Source organism: Talpa occidentalis, unplaced genomic scaffold (assembly GCF_014898055.3).
Source record: "Talpa occidentalis isolate TD23 unplaced genomic scaffold, MPIMG_talOcc4v2.1 talOcc4.16, whole genome shotgun sequence".
In the NCBI taxonomy this organism is placed as follows: domain Eukaryota; kingdom Metazoa; phylum Chordata; class Mammalia; order Eulipotyphla; family Talpidae; genus Talpa; species Talpa occidentalis.
Genome location: NW_023601653.1, coordinates 59,573,624 through 59,596,601, shown reverse-complemented (window position 1 = coordinate 59,596,601; position 22,978 = coordinate 59,573,624). Strand labels below are relative to the sequence as shown.

At 38.3% G+C, this 22,978-nt stretch overlaps 1 protein-coding gene across 4 annotated transcripts in view; it reads left to right on the top strand.

Moving 5' to 3' along the window:
* The window catches only part of PTPRO (protein tyrosine phosphatase receptor type O), a 227,838-nt gene that overhangs the window by 169,128 nt on the left and 35,732 nt on the right, over nucleotides 1-22,978 (top strand). For 2 of the 4 annotated variants that reach the window (XM_054696420.1, XM_054696422.1), the window contains 5 exons: nucleotides 8,397-8,536; nucleotides 12,538-12,670; nucleotides 15,186-15,306; nucleotides 19,226-19,294; nucleotides 21,615-21,698. In XM_054696420.1, coding sequence (XP_054552395.1) covers nucleotides 8,397-8,536; nucleotides 12,538-12,670; nucleotides 15,186-15,306; nucleotides 19,226-19,294; nucleotides 21,615-21,698 — 547 coding nt within the window. Of the gene's footprint in view, nucleotides 1-3,027; nucleotides 3,085-8,396; nucleotides 8,537-12,537; nucleotides 12,671-15,185; nucleotides 15,307-19,225; nucleotides 19,295-21,614; nucleotides 21,699-22,978 lie in introns of those variants that run through there. The other 2 variants (XM_054696423.1, XM_054696421.1) reach the window with 2 other exon arrangements.

The window sequence follows — 22,978 nt, the reverse complement described above, 5'->3', positions numbered from 1 at the left end:
TTTTCTCTGAGGAAATGGTCAAGACTGAGATTTGAAAGGATCAGCCTTGTAAAAGTTGGGAGAGAGCTTGCTTGGGCAGAGTGAAGAGGCAGAGGCCACATTATATAGGATTCATTGGGCATGGAGTTGAGATTTTTATTTTGAGTGCAATGAGATACCATTTAGAGAATTTTAAATAATATGACATTTAAAATAATCCCTTTGGCTGCTCAAGGGAGAAAGACTTGTTCATCAAAATTAAGGTAGAGAGACCATTAGAGGATCATTAATCTTAGTTTTTGAAATAACATTCTAATTCACATAAGTGCCTTGGGAAATGATGGTAACTTGGACTAAAGTGGTAGGAATGGAGATGGAGAAAAGTGAGCAGAATTCAGGAGCAATTCTGGAGGGCGTGTCCTCAGGACTTCCTGGTAGGGTAAAATAGGAAATGAAGAATGACTCTTAGGCTTTCATCTTGAGAAAGAAGGCTGGACAGGGGTGCATTTCACTGAAATGAAAAGACTAGGGTGAGATGAGAATCAAGGATACTTTCTTGGGCCTAAAATAAATTGCATCCAAGTAAGCCATCAAGTAAAGAGATTCTTGATAAATGTGTCAAGTTTAGGGGAGCCCTCTGGGCTGGAAATGGCAGTGTGGGAATGTGATTGCAAAGCTTGATGAAGTCACCAAGTAGTAAGTAGAAATAGCCTTGGATCTGGTGTAAAGCACCACTCTGGCAGCTAAGATTGAGAGGAAGAGAAAGAGCCAGCAGAGAAAATGGGAAGAACAGCAAATGAAGTGACAGAAAACCCAAAACTAGCATGTGTGCACCACTGTTGTCAAACTTCTGCTTTATCCTGCCCTGTTCTGGCAGCTTGCAGATAGGAAATCAGATAACTTCAGTGCTAGGAGAGATTTGGAAACAATTTAGTGCAACATCCTCATTTGAGCAAACTGGGATCTACAGAATTTTGTCCCACTTTATACTTTGTTAAGCTTGAATGTAGAAACAATTCAGTACTTTTTCTGCATTAGCTGCTTATGTTTCCCTGAATTGGGGTGTACTTCTAAACTTTTCATTTTTCTATTTACACATTGAACAGGGTAATGTGGAGCTTCATACCCATTCCTGCAGCTTCCTTCCTGTTTTTGATTTGGGTGTTGGTGACACTGACTTGATTTTCTTACTGTCAGTCATGACAACTTTTATATAGATTAGAAATCATTTAACCCTAATTTGACTATAGATAAAGAATCCAAATACTTCTAGATGTTAATCATTCGGGAGATATTACAATCTGCTCATGCTTTCTCAATTCAGTACAATAATTCAGTAATACAAGCAATTATATATATTTGGATGTGATATAATTTATGAATTTATAAAGGCCCAGCCACTACATGGTACTGTCCTTCATGGTCTTACTTCCAGTTTATGTCAAGTCAGTGAACCTACAAGTTAGGAATAGCTGCTTGACACATGCAGTTCTTATTCTGGGTAAGAAGAGTTAAATGCTGTGATTTCTAGAATACTAGGCTATAAAGTACCTCTCCCTATTCTCTCTTTCCCCTTCTTGAATCCTCTCTTATTATCTCATTATCCTCTTTACCCAACCAAAAAAAAAAATGACTAAGAATGTGAATACATTGTGCTAATTAATAGCTTAAAGAGAAGGAAAGGAACATGGATGAATGAATGCTTAGAAGGGAGCGAGGAAGGTGAGAAATAAACAATGTGTTCATACTGTGTCCAATCAGTTGGAAGAAAGTTAATAAAATAATTAAGGGTGCTCTACATGAATTCATTCTGTCAGCCAGCAAATGTTTATTTAGTATTTACTATGTTCTCCACGATAATCTAAGGGCTGAAGCTACAGAAATGAACCAACTGGCAGAATCTCTCCCCTCATTCTGGTAGAGAAAAAGATGAAAACATTAGGCTGTAAGTTGTCAAATGGTGATTAAGGAGAAAAATTAAGCAGGAAAGGAGAATGTGGCATGGGGGCATAGATGCAATTTTTGTAAGGGAGCTGGGAGAGCTTCACTGTGAAGGTGATGCTTCAGTCCAGACTTGAAGGAGGTGAGGGTGTGAGTCCAGCAAGTAGCTGGGAGGACATTCAATAGGCAGAGGGAAACCATGCAGAGCGTCAGAAGCACCAACACGTGGGAGGATGATTGGAAAGCCAGGAAAACAGAGTGACTGAAGTGAAATGAGCCAGAGGGAGAGAGGTGGATAAGAGGGCGCCGAGGAAACAAGGGAACGGAAGAAACATTTTACTTCAATCTGATGCTCCACTAGTGAATGACATGACCGTGTTCAGAGGGTCACTTTGGTGAGAACAGACATGGAAGGTAAAGCAGGAAACCTGTTAGATGGGCCGATCCTAATCTCCCCCTTCTCCAGGATCGCAGTTTACACCAGTTGTGGTCAGTTAAAAGCTGGTCACCCCCTTTAGCTGTCTTTTCTTCTCCCATAGTATTCCAGTTTGGACTCTTGCTAAGTGGCATGGTCACCTTAAAATCAGGAAGCTATTTCATCCACCCAGATGAGAGATGATACTTGCTTGGAGCTGGTGACAGAAAATTTATTTTGAAGGTGGAGCTGAGAAAATCTTAAGAGTTTTGGTTGTTTCATTCTTTGGTGAATGAAAAATCCAAGTACATGCCAAGAGCTGGAGCCTGGGCAACTGGAAGGACTGAGGTGCTGTTGATTGAATTGAGCCTGATTATGGGAGAGGCAGGTTTGGGCAGAAGACCAGAAGTTCAGGTTTGGATATATCAGCATTTGAAGTCGCCTAATGAACTTTAGAGAACAGATACTGAGTAGGTGGCTAGATAAGGCAGCGTGGGATATGGAGAGTTTAGTCTGGTCATGGGGCGGTGGTTGGGAAGCAGACTTGATGAGTATATTAGGAAATAAAAAGGGCTATCCAATAGCTAGCCCACAGGCACTCTAAGAAGTGAAAGTGGTAAAAAGGAAGCAACAGAGCTTCCAAAGAAGTGACCCGTGAAGTAAGCAGCAGTACAGGAAAGTGTGATCTTCTGAGAGCAGAGCAAAGAAGGGCCCTCAAGGAGCAGATACTGACCTGCCTGAGCCCACTGGTAAGTCAAGGTGAAGAATGAGGATTAACTGAGGATCTTAGCAACCAGAAGCCACTGGAGATATGGACAGGAGGCCTTCCGGGGAGTATTGAGGAAGAAGTTAAAGGAGTTTGAAAGTGAAAAACTGAAGATAGAATAACAGAACTTTTGATTAGTGCTCTTAGAATGAGCAGAGAAAATGAGCAGGAGCTGAAGGATGAAAGGATTCCAGAATTGTGATGTGTTTCCTTGGCTTTTGTTTTGCTTTCAAGTGGGTAGAAGAAGACATCTTGTCAATAGGCTGTTCAGAATGACAACAGAGCAGGGAAATGGCTGTTGCAGCATAGAGTTGAGACTTGAGACACTGCTGGCTTTGACTGGTGGGGAGTCAGTGCAGGGGGTGGCTGTAGACTGGGGGAAACTGGACTAAAACATATCAGGACATTCACGTGAGGGAGGGATGACGGGAGCTTGCAGATGATTCATCCTATCGACGTCTTATAAACCAGCATGTTCTTCAGGGTTCCATTGCTGTGTCACTCTTGTATGGACCCGCGTGCTAAGCTTCCCCTTGCAAGCTTGGCTTTCTGGGTTTGGCTGCCTGGCTTGCCACAGTTTTCTGTTTCTCAGGCTGACACAAATTGATCACATGCCTTAATATGTGGCTGTCCCATTTCTCATTGTGGTCTTCTGAGTTTCACTACAATTTACCAATTGTCTGGCGTTTGGGCACTTCCTTAAAAGCTTATCTCCTGCCCACCAGAATGTGGTTTGCAAGTCTTTCTCCAATATGCTAGAAGAATCAGGATGATGACTGTGATATTGGCATGGATAGAAGTATATGAACAAGTGCTCACTTAGGGAAATTGGTCTCTGCACAAAGAAACTTTGCAGGGGGCCTCATCAGCCCCAGCTGGGAAATAGAAACACATGGAAGGCTCCCTGTTTATAGGCAGTAGCTGGGTATAGCAAGGATCCTTACATTGGGTGTAGAGGTTTGGCTTGGTCTCACAAGCAAAATGGATCACCTTAGAAAAGTGGCTCAGACCTTGGGATTTCAATTGCCTCATCTGTAAAACTAGGGTCTGAACGAATTTAGGTCCTTAATTTTCCTTCACGTTTTAGGATTTACTCTTACCTGAACTCAGAGTAAAGGCAACAAGATTAATAATACAAGGAGTCGTGATGTCTGCTAAGAATTGTGCAGTAAATAACTTCTATTTAATATAAAATATTAAGAAAAAATACTTATTCCTGGAACCATAAAAGGAGGAAGTCAAATATTTCATTTTGAAACTAAACAATGATAAATGAGAACGTCCTCTGAAAATAATCTACCAATCATTAGAAGTTACTTGAGCTGGTAAAACCATGAATGTACTAGGTCACTCATAGAAGGGTTACTGCATTTGCTGTCATTAAAGCCTAAAGAACTTAATTAAAATGTACCGGAAATCACAGGTATTTCTAATTTCTGAGATAATTTTGTTTTGCTTATGAAAGGGGCTTAATTATAATTAAATGCTAAATGCTTGCCTGAATGTTTTCTATATTTTCCATTGTTAAATGTTCTATTTACTTATTAAATGCAGTTAGAAAAGAATCTAACGTTAGCAAGAGAACAGGTTAACAACATCTTATGTGACTTAATATAAATTTCCCTTTTCTTAATTTCATTGTGCATCAATCTGACCCTGAGTAATTTCTCTACCTCTCTTCTTTCAAATGGTACTTTGTTTTACAGATGTTCCTTTGGCCACGTTGTACATAATTAATACAGCTTACACTGCTTAGATTAGAGTTTCCTTTGGCCAAATTGAGTATAAGTTACATAACTTATTCTATATAATGTAGACTTGCCTGATTTAAGGGACATTAAAATTGATTTAGAAGATTTACCATCTAACATAGATGGTAAGGACCATCCTTTGTACATGAAGAGGATGCTAGAAAATTATCATCAGAGGCTGAGCATTGAATATAGATGTTGCCATGTTGAACACTTTTAACAATATTTTCTTACTGCCTTCCCCTTATCATCAATGTCACACATTTGTGAAATGATGGGCCAAGTTGACGTAGAAAATAAAAGCAGAATGGAAGTAGTTGACCCTTATGGATATAATGTTGGCCTCATTAACATCATTCTTTTGGCAACTAGCATGGGTCACATTAAAATAAAAAGTGATGTAATAACAGAGAAAGATGGATTTTTAGATATTATTCTATTCAGCTGTCAGACTGTTATACCTGACTCCCTTTGGGATTCCCTAGGAAGAGATTTGCTGCCAGCTTGGAGAGTAAGAATCAGACACTAGCTCATACTTCACCTAAGGTTACTTTCCTCCCAGGAGATGCAGGGTAACAGCTTGAGCCTCTCATAATCCCATCTAAATTACATGGGAGCGATAGCTTTACAGCTTTTCACCTTCCCCATGTTCTCTGCCTGGTACTTGATTTCCTTATAAAATTAGTTTGGGTTCCCAGTTCAAGAAAGAACACAAGAAGTGAGGAGAAAAAGAAGTAGCCAAGTAGTTGATTATATAGCACAGCAATGTTTGAAAACTTTTAGAGCGTGTTCAAAAGCAAGCCCTCTATAATTTGGTGAAAGTAATATATCTGTCTCCTTTAACATATCAATAAGTTCTCAGATCATGGGCTCTGAAATTATTTTGATGAAAAGGAAATCTGACATTACTCTGCAGAGGGATTTTGAAGTTAAGACTTTGTCATTTAGAGAAAAAAGACTTTACAATGGAAAAACAAATTTAAAAAATGTCATTTGGAAGGATAGAAAGTGATGAGATGTTCTATAACCAATTTCTACTTGATTCTTCACACCATGTAAAGTTACCTTCTGTACATTATTTTTTTTAAGATTTATTTATTTATACAAGCACTGGGTACAGTCAGAAGCGTGGGAGGGTGAGAGAATTCACCAGAGCCAGAGCGGGGAGCAGAGCAGGCAGAAGGACCAAAGTACACTGCTGAGGGGAGCAGCGGGTGGCAGGAGAGGTCTGTGTGCCATGTGGGACCCTCCTCCGGTGGCCGGGGAGCGGCAGGGGATCGAACCGGAGCCGCAGAGGCTGCGGGCAGCTTTGCAACCCAGCACTCAACTGCTGCGCCACCGGGGAGGCCCTGTACATTATTTTAAAACCTACTTACTGTTCATGACATTAATGAGGTCATCCTAACCATCTCCTTTGAGCTAGACTTTGCTCCTTTGAGCTAGACTTTGCTACTTTGAGACTGTATTAGTTGGCTAGGGCTGACGTAACAAAGCACCAGAAATTGGATTGCTTCAATAGCAGCAGAGATTTCCTCACAGTCCCAAAGACCAAGATCAAGGAGTTAGCAGGTTGTTTCTCCCAAGACACCTCTCTGACTTTCAGATGACCCCTTCCAACCCTATCCTTAGTCTTTTTTCTGTCCCCATTCCTCCTGGGTGTCTCTTTGCCCAAATTTCCTCTTTATATAAGGATGATGCCCCAGAAGCCGCATTTTAACTTTATCACCTCTTGAATGGCCTTGTCTCCAAGTATCGTCACACTCTGAGGTATTGAGGAACCAGCTATTTAACATACAAATTTAGAAAGACACAATTCAGCCCTCAACAGAGATAGAAACCAGTCAAAAGTCTGTATCATTTTATTCTCTATCACATAAAATTACCTAAACAATATTTTATTGTTTTGGACCTGATACTAGGAAACATGAATTATCTAACTCTTCCTAGCCATGTTGCTGAGCTAACCTTGCCTTCTCACAAGAAAGGCGGCCTCTCCAACCAGCTTGTGCCAAGAATCTGTAGATTTCTGCTCTGTCAAACAGGAAGGGTGTTTTCTAAGCCAATGGTGTCCAGTGGAAATGTCAGGAGAGCTCCATGGGTAATTTTAAATGTTCTAGTAGCCACATTACTAAATAGAAAAAAAAGAGAGTGAAATTGAGTCTAATAGGCTTCATTTGACCAAATATAGCTAGAGTAGTATGATTCAAACATATGACCAGTATGAAGAATTACTGACGAGAGGCTTTTGTTCTTGTTTCATACTAAATCTTGCATCCCAACTTTGTATTATATACCTGCAGCATTTCTCAGTTTGGCCAACCCATGTTTCAGGTTCACAGTGGCTGCATGTGGCTGGCAGTGACTGTGCTGTACACTGCAGTTCTAACATAATACATTCCCTGGCACAGGTGTTGTCCCGAATGGTGAAAGTTATAAGGCCCTCCCAACCCCATAACACCTCTACTTACGAAGTACTGTAATAACTTTTGTTTCCTTTGGAAGCAAAGTGAAGTTTCTCCCTGATATAGCTAGGGAAAAAATAGACCTGTCAGAGACATCAATAGTCTGCCAGAGGAGAAAAACAAATAATGTGGGTCATTCAGGTGAGCAGGAAACACTGTCAAGAGAAACCAAAAGGAAGATCTGTGACAAAGAGCAAGGCCAAGGAGGTTGGCAGGCAGCTCCATTGAAAAACTTGGGTTCAGACACTGCTCAATGGGTACCGGAGGAACTCGAGAGAAAGGCAATGCCTGAAGGAGATTAGGAGAGATTCAGGAAGAGGGGAACAAGACAGCAGACCAGTTCCTAGAAATGGGGATCAGGCAGGGGCTTGGTCTCAGGCCAACTAGGCCAGACTCGATGACAGGAAATGAACATGAAGAGGCCCAGACAGCATGATTTACTTAACTATGGATTAATTTATTGATCAAGATACAATGTCGAAAAGAATGAAATAAATCAATCCTCTAACATTTTTTCAGTCATCCAGTCTCCTCTCATCAATCTTTTTCATAAAGAATTTTATCTATTGAGCTTGACCCTTCTGAATTTAGACTATTGTTTCAAGGAGCGTCTGCTCAGACTAAATTACTCCAAATAGCCTCCTAAGGAAGGCAGGTTGTTGGCTAAATGCCAGGCAGAGTCTGCACATTAGCTGAGCACAGTATTCCATTGTGTCTGTGCACCACTTTGTTTTCTCTGCCTTTTAAGTAAAGATTTTCCTTCCTCATCCAGAAAGTTCGTTATCATCAGGGCTGGGCTAGCTCCACTGCAGATGACACAAAAGCTATTAATAGATAATGTCTATAATAATGCTGAACTGAAAAAAACAGAAGTGTTCCAAAAGAGAAGTATAAATGGAAAGGGGGAGAGGGGCAGAGTAGCCTGCATTTCAACTTAGATGACTGTTTTTATAAAAGGATATATTTCAAAAGCAATATAAAATCGTCGTGGTGCTTCTTACCTATATTTGGAATGTTTGCCCATTTTATCCTGCTGACAAGTGAAAGAATATGTTAAAATTTAATTCTTTTTTTTTGCTCAGAACCAGCTCCTCCAAAATCCCTTTTTGCAGTGAATAAAACCCAGACTTCAGTGACTTTGCTGTGGGTGGAAGAGGGGGTGGCTGATTTCTTCGAAGTCGTCTGTCAGCAAGTTGGTTCTAGCCAGGAAACAAAACTCCAGGTGCTGTATGCTTTGATTTTCCATTTCTGAGTCACTTTTGATTAAGGCTAATTATCTGAGCAAGACAAAATCTTCTGTTTCTGTGACCTGCAGAAAATGAAAACTGTTCATGTGTTCTCTTGTGTTCTGGTGATAGAAATGAACCCAGTGCTTAGATCAAGTACCAAAGATGTTTCAAGAACCTGTTTGCCAAATCCCAAGGTTTATTTTTATCATTCTATTTCTCTTTTGTCCCCAATCCTTATCCATTCTAGGGCAAACTGAAGAATTGGAGTGGTTCATTTTCCTATTGGTCATTGAATTGATCAAGGGGATGAAGGCCCGGCCATGTAAAATATAATTTAACAAATGTAAACTGACTGCCTGTTACATGCAAGGCTTTGATTAGAACACAAATGGTAGAATGAATATTTGCCTTCCAAAAGCTTTTTCACTTAATCGTAAATGTTGCAATAATATAGAAAGAATGAAAACAAAAGCAAAAACCACAAGAGAGATGCATGTTATTGAGAGGATGTAAAAAGAGAATGTTATCCATGTCTAATTAGTAAGGAGGACACTTCTGTGTGGGAAAATGAGGGCTGATAGAAGTGATTGCTTAAGGCTTTAGAATCACAAATGGAGAATAGGGTGAAGACTGCGCTGCTCACCAGGTGAAATGAGCAGGATAAGCAAAGGCACCAGAAAAAAAAAAAAATCACAGCTGGACGCAGAAGGAAAAGGGCAAGCTTGTGAACTATGTCACAAAACACAGTGCAGAGACTAATACTGTGAATGTGAATAGTTGATGCTTTTTATTTAATGAAATTCATGAGATTGAGAAGAAAAGATTTCTGGGAGCACAGATCTCTTCATTCTGAGTGTCAAGGTCATTTGCTTTGATTCTGGTCCCTTTTTAATATTTGCCTATAAACTTAATCTCTTCTTTGATCAGTACTGAACAGCTGGATCTTTTTCTAAGAATCCTTTTTGAAAATAACTGCTCTGCCAGAGGCAGGTTTTATTCTCTGCAACTGCAGTGCTGCCTTTTTTTTTTTTTTTTTTTTTTTTTTTTTTAAAATATTAAATTTTATTTTTATATTCCCCCATACAATTGCAAACGCCCCATTCTGACCCCAATCCTTCCCCTCCCGCCCCCCACCCCCCAAAAAGTGTCTCTGGTTCATAGTTTTTTTGTTGATTTTGATTTTCACTTTCTTATATTCATTTTCCTGGTTGTCTAATCATTGTTTTCTTAAAAGAAGGCAGTGCTGCCTTCTTTTAAGAAAACAATGATTAGACAGTTTCTCACAACAACTGAGTTCCGCTAGCAAAAGTCTTTCCTTAGACCCATTCTTTTATAGGAGAGTGAGAGATGAGAGTGGAAATAAATTCTGATGCCTCCCATCTGTTTAGGCAAGGGTGCTTCAGATCCTTGTTTTGAAAAGATTGTTACCCTGGCTCATCAGTTAGTAGTATTTCTCTCTAATCCAACCACGGCCCACTGAATTAACACCTTGTCCTACTCAAGGATAGGTTCCATTTTTAAATGTATTTAATTTTTGATTGAGGCAACATTGGTTTACGACATTGTGTAGGTTTTAGAAGTCCTACTTCACACCTCTTCAAAGGTATTACCATATCACACCTACCACCAAAGTTCTAATAACCACCCATCATCATCCAGTCAACCTCCTCCACCCATTCCTCCCATCCTACCTCCTTTCTTTCCAGAAACTAATGTGTCAGAATCCCAGGGTTTACTTTTATTTGGTGTTTCTTGTTTGTTTTGTTTCTTATAGTCCACTATAAATGAATCATCCATTATTTGTCTTTCTCCTGACTTTTTTGCTTAGCATAATCCCCTCAAGGTCCATCTGTGTTGACACAATTGGCATCTTTTTTTTTTTCCATGTTTTGATATGTATTTTTATTTCCCTGCAGTTTTCACTTATCAAGAACAAGTAACAGGGAAAGTTGTCTGAACTAGTGCATAAATAAACATTCTGAAACACCACTACACGTATCTAATTTACAAGAACCGTATAAAAAAAGTCACTAAAACACTACACTATGAAGGTGTCCAACGTTTACAGTCAGACTTTTTCCGACCCGTTACTTCCTTGTAGCCACAGGAAAACTCTCCAAAATTGAAAAGACAATCTTGCCACAACCCTCCCCCCTCCCAACACCTGGGATGGCTCGATAGCTAGACTTCCAATAATTATTGCAATGATATAATGCAATACATACCTGGTAAAAGATCCTTTATGTGGTGTGTTACAGTTTTAAAGCCAGTTAAAATACAATTGGCATCTTTTTTTATAGCTTAGCAGTATTTGATGGTGTGTTTATGTGTGTATATGCATATATATACAGATATACACATATCACGTGTGTGAATATATATATATACACACATATCACATATTCTTAATCCACAACTCTTTGTTATTGGCCATTTAGGGTGTTTCCATGTCTTGACTATTGTGAATAGCACTGCAGTAAACACAGGGGCACATGTATCTTTTCAAGTCACTGGTTTCGTATTCTTTGGATATAAAGATAGGCAAAATGCATATGAAAAAATATTTATTGTCACTTAGTAGTAGGCAAATGCAAACCAAAACCACAAAGATACATCAACTTTTAGGTATGATAATTGCCTATATTTGAACTTGCAGTAATGGACTTAATGTAGTGTGTGCACTTTGATTCTCAATGGTAAACACTATTATAGTACAATGTTACCTCAAAGTTAAATTAAAAGTAAATGAAATCACTGAGCAAGAATTTATTTAAAAAGAGGCAAGAAACTGTGGTGCTGAGGATGAGGATATGGAGAAAAAGGAACCCTTGTACACTCTTGGTGGGAGTGTTAATGAGTCTAATGATTATGAAAAACAATATGGAGTTTCCTCAAAAAACTGAAATAGAACTACCTAATGACCTGATCATTCCACTCTAGGTACCTAGTCAGGGGATAATAGCAAATGTTTTCGATAACATAGTCACTATGTCATTGGTAGACACTACCTAAAAGCTGACAATACAGCCCTTAATATATAGAGCTGCTACAAATGAAGGAGATAAAGACCAACAAACCAAATATTTCATAGAAAGTAAACACAAAAGACTCTTATTCATGAAAACATTATCAACTTTCATGACATGACATTTGTCATGACAGAAATGCAGTAAAACTACAATGAAGTACAGTTTTCACTAATAAGATTGAAATAGCTCCAAGAGTTTGCAGCTACACAGTGTTGGAAGGTGTGTAGGGAAACAGGCATTGTCACACTTTGATAGTACAGAGATAACTTGGAAAGTGTCTAGGGAGGACAGTTTGTCAGGAGCTTTCAAACTTAACAAATACATAGCATTTTGACCCAACAAGTCAACTGCTTGGTATATTTGTTTGTGTATATATTCACTTGTGTGCACATGCTATATTCACACATGTCCATGCACACACAGGTTTTACATATGAAGATGTGATACATTACACACATATTGAGTGTATGCATATACCTGTGTTCCCAAATTTATGAAATGACATTCACTGTAGCATTTTGTATTAGCAAAAAAAAGGGAAGACCTCTAAACCTTTACCGATAGGGACCTGATTATGTCAATAAAGTCCTTTCAATGGATTTCTATGTAGCCTTTAAAAAACAACTTTACCTGTACCTATCTGGGATAGAGCAGCAAAATACACTGATAACTATGGTAAAAAAAATGAGCAGAACCATTGTCACTTAAGATTTTCTTTTTTAGCTATGTCTAATATGTTTAAATAGCCATAAAATATGGAAAGAAAATACCTTCACAACAGTGATGACTTCCATATACAAAAATTGGGCTAGTAGAGACAGATGGAAATTTATTTTTTACTGTTACCCTTTTTTGTATTTGAAATATTTTATTCTGTCCATGTATTATCTACTCTGTGAAAAATAATTTAGAAAACAAACTCGATGAAGATAACATAATATATATCTTGTTTCCTGCATCTCCAGGAACCCATCTCTGTTTCTTCTCATGTCGTGACCATCTCCAGCCTCCTTCCTGCCACTGCCTACAACTGTAGTGTCACCAGCTTTAGCCACAACAGCCCCAGTGTCCCCACCTTCATAGCTGTCTCAACAATGGGTAACTACATGCTCTGGTAGAACCTGGTATCTTTGGAAGTTCTGTCTTTCAAATTTTTTTATGTAAAAACTTCAAGTTTGGGTTTCAAAGTTCTCAATTTTAATCCCAAACTGCTGTTACCAGCTGTGTCTCAGAGAAAGATATTGACTCTCTGAACCTTTGTTTTTTCATCTGTAAAATTGGAATAATACATACCTTGCTGAATTGTTTTGAAACCTAGAAATAAAAGACATGAAGCCCTAGAACTAGAATATGCTATCTAGATGCTAGTTGTTATCAACTTCATCCATATCATCCTCCTCTGTGGTTGCCCTGTTATCCTAATCAACTCAGGTTCATCTGTGTTGTCTATATAGCCTCCCTTAGCTGTGCTTGAAGAGTTTATGACAGCACTAATTACTGAGTCAAAGAAGGAGTTTCCAATCTAGTAGAAAGTATGAGTGGGGAAATTAGAAATTGAAGTGTTAGCAGGCAAGAGGAAGACTATCCCAGGTCCTCCAATCCCGCCTGCTCTAAATGGGTTCTGCCATCCGCTGCATCAAGACAAAACATACTGCAGTGCATAAGACCTTCAATAGAAAATAACTTTAATATATTGTGCAGTAAAGAGAAGAAAAAGAATATGGTTAAAATAGATGCCAGTTAAACACCTAAAATTACCCATCCCCTCCTGGGTAAAAGCCCAGCCAAACAGGGTTGGCCCAATGTAGGACCACTTAAGCCCACAAGTATAAGGCACCTTCTGGTCCTGACCCATAAGAAAGGGGCACAAGGGACCCCAGATATCTGGAAAAAAATAACAAAATCAAAACCCAAGTCAAGATAAAGGCTGCCATTGTCAGCCTCCCCACAGGCCTCTCACCCATGGTGCTCTCTTTCAAGTGTCTCCTTCCATGTCCAAGTTCCTGGTACAAGTCCAAAGCCAAGAAGCAAGTGCAGCATCTTCACATCTCTCTCTGCTCCTTGTGTCTCCTGCAGGTCTTCTTGATCCCCTTTCTCCCTTTTCCAGCCCCCTCCAGCAGCCCCCTCCCTGCCCAGCTCCACCCTTCCTTAGCATAGGGGCAGGGAACCTGGAACTGCCCCTTTCCCTGGGGATTACCCTGTGACAAAAGTTCTAGAATAATGTTTCCTTACTCTTTTTCTAAATTACGTGTTTTATCTGCTCTTTGTAGACCATCCTGACTCTGCAGTCTGAGACCCTCTGGGAAGCCACCTGTAATAAAAGCACTGTTAAACAATCACATTTCCCCTTCATTGGGCTCATTTTCATTTTTGTAATGTTCTGTATTTAGCTTTTCTAGTCAATGATTTCCAGAATGGACCTCCTCTTTTTTTTTCTTTCAATTTTTGTTTTCTTCACAAGAGAAGACAAAAATGAACCTGAAAAATATATTACTGGTCTCTGACACCTACATCCTTTTACGTTTTTTTTCTAAGTAACACTTAAACGTTCATTATTCCTTGTCAACTCTACAGCCACCCGGTAAAGCAGATGACATTATTGAACTTATCTGCAAGTGAGGAAAATGAGACCAAGATAGACAGATAAAATAACGTCCCTTAAACTGCAGCTACTTGTCAAGTTAATGTGAACAAGCTCCTCTGACCATGAGTCCAAATGTTCTTTCTGCTCAAGTGCTCTGCCTACAACCTGGGGCCGAGGGGTCCAAATATCCCAGACCTCAGGGGATGGCATGTGCTGGTTGCTTCTGGGCTCTAGTGCTCAGTGCAGAGGATGGTACCATTTTTTTCCTCTTCTCTGGTCCACTTTCATGTTTTATAAAAACATTTGACATAGATTCCTATCTACAGTCGCCTGCTCATTCATGTAGTGTGATGAACAGGGCAACGTGTCAGTGCCTTAGATGACCAATTGTTATCAAAAGTATATGAAAAGGACACAACCCCTCTTCTTTAGGGCCCTACAACTTATTGATAGGTTTAATCTCTTGCATTGTGCAGATGGAAAACCTCACAACATTTGGTTGTGAGGCAGGCATCAGAATGCCTGCTCCTAGCGACGTGTTAAGTGCTGCAGCAGATGGCAACTTGCTAATGCCTTTTTCATATACATTATTAGTCATGAGCAAAATATCCAGTTGCACCTTCCAACTTTAAAGTTATAGGCATGAACTAAGAATCTGCCCCTCTTTCTGTTTCTGAAAATGTTAAACAGTGTTAAGACATGAGAATGACCTCTAGGTTCTTTTGATTTCAAATGAATTTGAACTATGGCCGAGGTATTATTCACAGTAGATAGTGTCTCCATATATGGCTGTAGGTCTTTGAGATGGGCACAATTCTCCGGGCCCCTGGCACCATTTATCAGGCTCCTTTCCTAAGTTAGAGTTGACTAGGAAAGGTCTGGAATCAGTTAGAGAAACACTTTTATTGTTTTTGTCATCTTCATAAGTCCACAGCTCTTAAAACCAGATGGAAAGTGATAGAATGTAGGTTTATTCACTAGCAGTTTATTTACTGTTTGTTTTTTATATAATGGAAGCTCTTTCTTTAGTTACAGAGATGAATCCTAACGTGGTGGTCATCTCCGTGCTGGCCCTCCTGAGCACATTATTAATTGGACTGCTGCTTGTTACTCTTATCATCCTGAGGAAAAAACATCTGCAGATGGCTAGGTAAGTTACTTTCATTTCATCTTTCACCCACACCTTTAAACATTTGTATTAACCATATGTGTGGGTTTTGCAAACTGAAATTGTACAGTGGTCAGTTTGATTTTTGCATGTTTTCTAAGTAGATTTTAAAATATTATTTTAGACAACATTCCCATAGACAAGGTAAATCACAGGACTGTGTGTTTACATAAAGTCAGACCTATCAGTCTTGCCATTTTAAATAGCCCAGACATAGGCATCCTGTCATTACATTGGGTGCTTTCAAATATATTTGGGAATAGAAGAATGATCTGTGTCTACTTGCTATGATGAATGCATGGAATAAATAAATATGGAGACCACAGAAAAGAACAGGAAAAAAAATCTCTCTCCCCATTAATTATGTTGAAGCTGTTTTATCAGAAAATATTTGTAGAATTTATCACTAGCATCATTAAAAGTCCTTGTTTAGTTTTGTTTCTATTACTCAGAATTGTAAGCAGTTTTGTTTTTCTTGCAGTTAGAATAAGACTTTTGATTTATGATTTTGGTGATTCTTTTATTCCCCTGCTGCATTTCTTATCAGAGCATAGTCTCAAGGACTCCCGGTGGCCCTAGATTATCAGAACATTCATCAGTTCTCATTTTTAAAAATACTGCTTTGTTGAGTACTACTGGAAAATTTGGTCCAAATTTACATTTGTCCAGTGTTAGCCTGCTGAGTTGTCAATCAACATCTGTCTCATTCTTGGATTTATATCATTCACAAAATCATAGATAAATGCATCTGTCCAATAATGATTTCATCAGTGCCTTGCATGGCACAAAGAAAAGTCAGACATCTGAACTTCCCACTGGGCACTTGGAACCCAGATGGAGACATGTGCATATATAAATGTATTTAAGATAAAATCTGACCTGTACCATAAAGGAAGTAAAAAGGAGAGACCATAAAAGAGAGAAAAGAGGTCAGTTCTGAATGTGAAAATCACCCTTCTGGGAAGCTGGCATTTGGATAAACCTTAGAAGGATAGAAGGGAATGGTACTGCCTTCTGAGGCTAGAGTGTGGAGCTCTGAAATGACACTCCTTGGGGTCAGAAGGAATTTACAACCTGTGTGAACTTCTACAGCTCATGGAAACTTCATCTGAGAACTCTTAATGGACCCCTACCATGTGGTAGACTCTCCAGTTGCTTGGAGAAAAATTGATGAAAAACTGTGCCTTTGTGGAGCTTACACTCTAGTGAGGAGATAAAACAATAAACAATAAAGATATAAGTAAAAAGACTGCATGAGAAACATACTAGAGAAGAGAAACATACTAGAGCAGAGTAAGGACAGTAGCAGTGTGGAAGAGAGAACAGAAGTTCTGGCAGATGCAAAGATCTCACTGAAAAAGTCTGGGAAAAGACTTAAAGAACATGAAGGAATTAGTCATGTGTTATCTGGGTGACTAGTGTGTCCACCCAGTGGGGGTAACTATCAGAGCAAAGGCTCTGAAGCAGGAACATGATTTGCATGTTCACAGAATAGCTAAAACAGTGTAGCTAACGCTGAGGAGTAACAGGATAGGATATCAGATTGCACTGGGCTTCACAAGTTATTATAAGGACTTCAGTTTTTACTCTGAGTAAAATGGGCAGCCATTGCACAGTTTGGGGGTAAAGATTAATGAGCTCTAACTAAATTTTAACATTATGACTTAAGGTAGAACATAGGTTGTCCTAATACCAGGATATAAAGCAGGCACATCTGCTCAGGGAGCCCCCAGAATCAACTGCCAAGAGAGATGGTAGTGGTTGTGTTTAGAGCAGTAGCAATGGAGGCAGAGAGAAATGATCATATTCCACATCCTTCTTAAAAACAAAAACAACAGGTTTTCTAACACATCGTATGTGGAATAAAAGTGAATAAAGTACAGGATGTTGTCAAGGTTTTTGGCCTCAGCAACAGAAAGGATGAAGTTGTCATCAACTTGAGAAAGGATTCCAGATGAAAAGAATCCAGTATTGGAGGAACATCAAGACTTCACGTTTGGAAATGTGAAGTCCCAGATGGCTGCAAGTGCAGGTGTACAGTAGGCGGTTGAATATAAGAGTACTTTGTTCAAGGGCAGAGTCTGGGTTGCAGATAAATAGGGAGTTGTTAGCATAGAAAGGGTAGTACAGCTAGAGACTGGATGAAATGCAGGAAGTGAGGATTGGAGGAGAAGTTTCTGGATGAAGCACCAGGACAATGAAAGATTGAGATATTCCTGGAGAAAAATAAAAAGATAATAGCAACAGATAGTGAGGTATACAGAACAGTGAAAAGAAAACTAAGAGCGTATAGTAACCTAGAAGCTAGGGAAAGAATGAAAACCAGAAGAGAGGATAATCGGCCTTATGTTCATGCATAGTTAGCAACAAAAAGGTCTACTAGGATGACATGGTACTCAAGTCATAGTAAGTGTGCAGTAAGAGATCATAACAGTAACAGTGGAGAGGTTGCTAATAGCTGTAGGAATGGAGGTAGCGGTATTTATGAGGATCTGTGGTAGGAGCATTCTTTGTGGTGCAAACAGCAAGAAATTGAGGAGGAGTGGTTGTGCTTCAGCCAGCTGGTTGTTAGAGCAGAGATTCTGAATATTTTGTGTGCCATAATTCTCTCTGGCAGTCTGATGAAGCCTTAGATCTCTTCCAAGAATAATGCTTTCTTTTTAAGTGCATAAAATAAAATACATAGCATTAAAAAGAAACTTAAAATATGGCAATTGAAGTATTTTAAAAATGTTTCACAGGCTTCTTCATCAATTTATTAGATAACACTGTTTACCTAATGTATTAATTAGTAGGGTGTCTAATAACTCATACTGTCATCATAGTGATCAATATGGACAATATTTTAATACCTGCAGAAAAATATCTGCACTGTCTTAGAAAAATCTCACAATTATCGATGATATTACTGTGGCTTGTTGCCCACTTTAGTAATAGACAGAATTGCTGTATTTCAGTTTTAGGTTATGTAAATAAAGATATACTTTTTTCCTTGGACCCCAGATTTAAAACCCTTGAATTAAAGGTAAACTAAATTCCTTATATTGGAAATTGACATATGAAAATGAATTACTATAATTTATAACACAGTATTTTTATAAAAGTATGTTAATATATTTTCCAAAAGAAGAAAGCTATTAGAATACTCTGATAAGAAATACATTGTACAAATTTCATCAAAATTGCTGCTTTAATTCTGCATAAGTACCATGAATTTCATAGAGAGGAAAGCAGGAGGTGCATGAGCTATGCTATTTATCATGGTCATGACAGGCAAAAAGGTGGAGAAGGTACATGAATACCTTTGTTCTCTGCTTCTGGAAAAACACATTGACAGTATTTTTTTACTAAGAGATTAGTAAACAATCATCTCAAGAACTCTGTACTGCAAAGCTGATCTATTTCCAGAGGAAGCACTCTTACTTTTACCTCAAGTGATAAGTAATAGAGACATCACACATGAGGGAAAGATTTTGGAGGAAGAGAACAATCCAGCTTAACCCACCATCATGATAAAGAGGAAGCCAAAATGTTTTAAAAAGAAAATCCCACAATGAATCTACTAAAAATTAAAAGCCCTCAGCTGATGTCTGGGAGTGTCTGTATTTTACCATTGAAGGCTTTGTTAAAAAAATACTATATCCCAAATAGATCAAAGATTTATATTAGAACCATCAGTGCCCTTTGGAAAGGATTAGGTAGTGAATCCTTTTGGCTTCAATTGATTTGCTAGAGGGGTGTGCAACCTTTTGAAAAGTTGTTTTATCTTTATATTTTGCATGGTCTGTAAAAGAGGAACACAGGGAACTCACATTAGCTTTTTTGTCTAATGTCCTACTGTGATAAGCCAGATAAGACTCTCATGTCAAGGTCACTTGATTTTATGGTTCCTTTTAAACAGGGAGTGTGGAGCTGGAACTTTTGTCAATTTCGCGTCCTTAGAGAGGGATGGCAAGCTTCCCTACAACTGGTGAGTACTGGATTGTTTGCTTCCTCCAAAATCTTTCCCTGGAACTAGCCCCAGGTAGCTAGGCAAAGCAGAGGGTGCTCCAGACTTCTTTTTCCTCTCTTTTGGGAATAAACTATTTGGTGTGATTAGCCTTTTATAGTTTGATAGTGGCTTTCAAAAATTAGCTGCTTTTCAAGAATGCACTGGTAAACATTAGTTTAATAGAGCTCTAAAGTAGCGACAATATCATCATCTGCTCTGTTTTACTATATTAAAGTGTGAGGCAGGACTTACATGCAGCCCTGCACTGAGAAGTGTGGGTGCAAAGACCAGGGGAGGTTCCATTGAAGCTGTGGAGACCGAGCAGTGTCTCTACTAAAAACTCACATGTTGGCACCTGCGGGCGGGGTCCCATTTCTGTGTACAACTCAAGTAGCAATGTCCAGCCAGGGCGCTCAACTCTCACACTTATATGTAAACAAACAGCAACAGCAGGCAATTCCCCTGAGAAAACACCCTCACTTTTCCTAATGTTCACGTATTAAGGACCCGGAGGAGAAGGAGGTATTGTGAGAATTACAAAAGTATTGATTGTCAGAAGATTCAATTGCTTGACATTATAACTAACAATGATACCTGTGAATTAGTATTTTATACTCCACAATGAATACCCAACAGAATGACTAAATAATCATTTAATATCAAGTCAGCACTGCTTCTAGGATCTATCAATAGTTTGGTTTGTTTCTTTTGTTGCAAGTAACCATGTAAAGCATATTTAAAAATGTACATTTCGTATTAATCCTTGAGAAGTGATGCTGTACTGGGTTTTTTTTTTTATGCCACCAAGGTGGTTATCCTAAAGAATAGGTTTGTGAGACTAGAAAGTTTACTCCATTGAATCAGTGAGAGAAAGGGCTTTATTTAAAATATAAATTGTACTTCTCTGAGTGAGCATTGGATTCTCGCTTTAGTTGGAAATCTAGGTGACATAGGGTTCTTTTTAACAAGACACTAGGTTGGACTATTTTTCCATTGTACCCTGAATAGAATTTTGCTATGGATACATGATTAATCCAACCGTGAGAAAGAGGAATCCATAAACCCTAGATGGTGAAAAGTTAGAAACACTACTAGAATAGGTTAATATATTAACATTCCTTCCAAGATGCAGAGACTAATATTTGTCTTTTGTATGGTCCAGAAAGGTCCAGGCACAGAGCACTCATGAGTGATGCAGCTAAGAATTGATCCAATTATATTCGTGCCTTGTACGTGCTGACTGACCAAAGAAACAACTGGTCACAGTTGACTCAGTGAGGGAGACCAGGTTTGGGAGAAAAGAGGATAGAAAGAATTCACTTCAGGACATATCTATAAGATCAAGAACATTCTACAGCTGTTGGCAAAGACAGTTTTGCCAGCACTAGCATCTTCTGACTGCCTGGGAATAGATATCTCAGTGGGGACTTGTCATCGTTAACATGACAAAGTGACAACATTCCCTCCTCCCTAATTCTCAGAATAACTATCCAAGCAGCCACAGGATATTTTTAAAACTTCATTAATGAATGTTCTATTTTATAAGTGGTTTAAATATCTGAAATTGGATTCAATCCAGACACTTTAGATTATAGTCTAAACTAGAATTAAAGTGGAACAAGTAGTTTTGTTCCCATTCAGTTGATATTTCTAAAAGTACAGATTGAGCAGTGGATAATAAGCTACTTATCTGCAATGAATGCTCCCTGAGTGTTACAACTCAGCTCTGTTTTCAGGGTTATTCTTTTGGAAATCATATTTATTAAACTAAAAGCAACATGGAAAGTGACAGCTCGTAATGGAGTCTTATAAGAATGTGTCCCAAAAGCTGAGTCTTTACCAGACTCCGTATATGTAAGCTGATCTTTTATATTACCTAATGAGAGCTGCTGTTTAGCTATCAAATGATGTTACAGAGGTTTCTTAAAATAGGATTAAGCATTGGAAGTTTACTATCTAAGAATAAGACTTGAGATAACTAACAAGACACTTAAGAACCTCATTTAACTGAATGCAAAATGTAATCACCTAATAGCAGACTAATTAACACAAAATAAGTGGAAAGAAATATATCTGATTACAATAAGCCTATGTGTGAATAAAACTGATTTTGCCAATATGATAGCACTTAAGCCCTCACATTTAAATTTCACAGAATGGAATAATATTTAATCATAATTAAGATGCTTGTCATTTTAATTGATCCCTGTAGGTAATTTACTGATACCTGTTCACAGTTTATATTACTAATTCTTGCCACTTTTTCATCTTTACATCTGTTATCTATTAATGCTCACAGGCGTAGGAGTATATTTGCTTTCTTAACCCTGCTACCCTCATGTCTTTGGACTGATTATCTTTTGGCATTTTATATTAATCCTTGGTAAGTGACTTTTTTTACTGTTTACCTAACAGAGTCTTTAAAAGTTAGCTTTCAAGAACTAAACAAAAAGGAATGTTCTTTTAGGTTATTTTATGTGTTAGTCATCTAAAATGATTAAGCATTTATTGAAATGAATTGAAGCAGTTAAAGGTACCAGTTAAAGATTGCAAGAAATATTGTTTTCTCAACTAATTTTGCTTCTTGTGATGTTCTTGGCAAGTTTTCTTCTATTTTTACCAGACAATTGTTTCTTCATTGAGCTAACACATGGGTCTCTCATCTCTGTAAATGATGCTTTCTGTTTGCCTTACTATCTGAATCCTTTAGAAAGCGCCCTACTTCTTAGAAGGGGGAAAATGCATTAAGGTAGAGACATACAGAATAATTCTGTATTTGGGTTCTTAGTGGTTTTATTAACAATGCTAACTTGGTGAATATTGAACAGACTGTGTATACCTTTCGTGGAACTGTTCTGACAACTCTGAAGAGTATTAGCTAACCCACTTCAGAGATGAGGAAAAAGAGGTTTAAGGAGATTGTCTTAACATCACACTATCTGGAAAACCCAGGTTCCAAAACCATATGTCTGAAATCTGTTCTTCTCTCTGTAAGTTTCCTTTAAGTTCTCATTTTCTTGACTTTTGAATCATTTTAATATTCAAATTGTCAAGAGTAGCCCCTTTAATATTAAAAAATAATAACCTTGAATTCTGAGGCAAAGTATCTAGAAGGACCATTTCTTTCCTGAGCAGTAAGAAAAAAAGGAACAACTTCCTAGAGAACTGACTCAAAAATTATTGTCCATGGGATTTAGGTATAAAATTATGTACGGACAAATCCAGAAACATGGCCATTTGAGGAGGACTTAGGAAAAAAGCAAGAGAAATAGTTCAAGGACTGGGAAAAAATGGCCTATGGGGGTGTGGAAAAGCATTCTGGAGAATAATTCAAATACACAATTGATCAAATGTTCTTCAGTTCCCCCGAGGACAGAAGAAATACAGCTGGCACAGTTTAGGACTTGAGATTGCAGTGGAAAAACTATTTTTAAAGAGACTGCCTCACAATGTAGAGTGTTAAAGCCAGAATTTATATTCTTCTTAAAAAGAGCTTGGGGGGAAGAAAACATTGTTCAAAAATGAGCAATGATGTAAAAAATATATTTTAAAAAAGGAGCAAAGAAAAACTTTTAAGACACTGATGTACATGTCATGAAATCAGAAGAATATTCTGGGCATTACAGACCCAGGTGCTATTATTCCAAGTTTGTTAACAGTCAT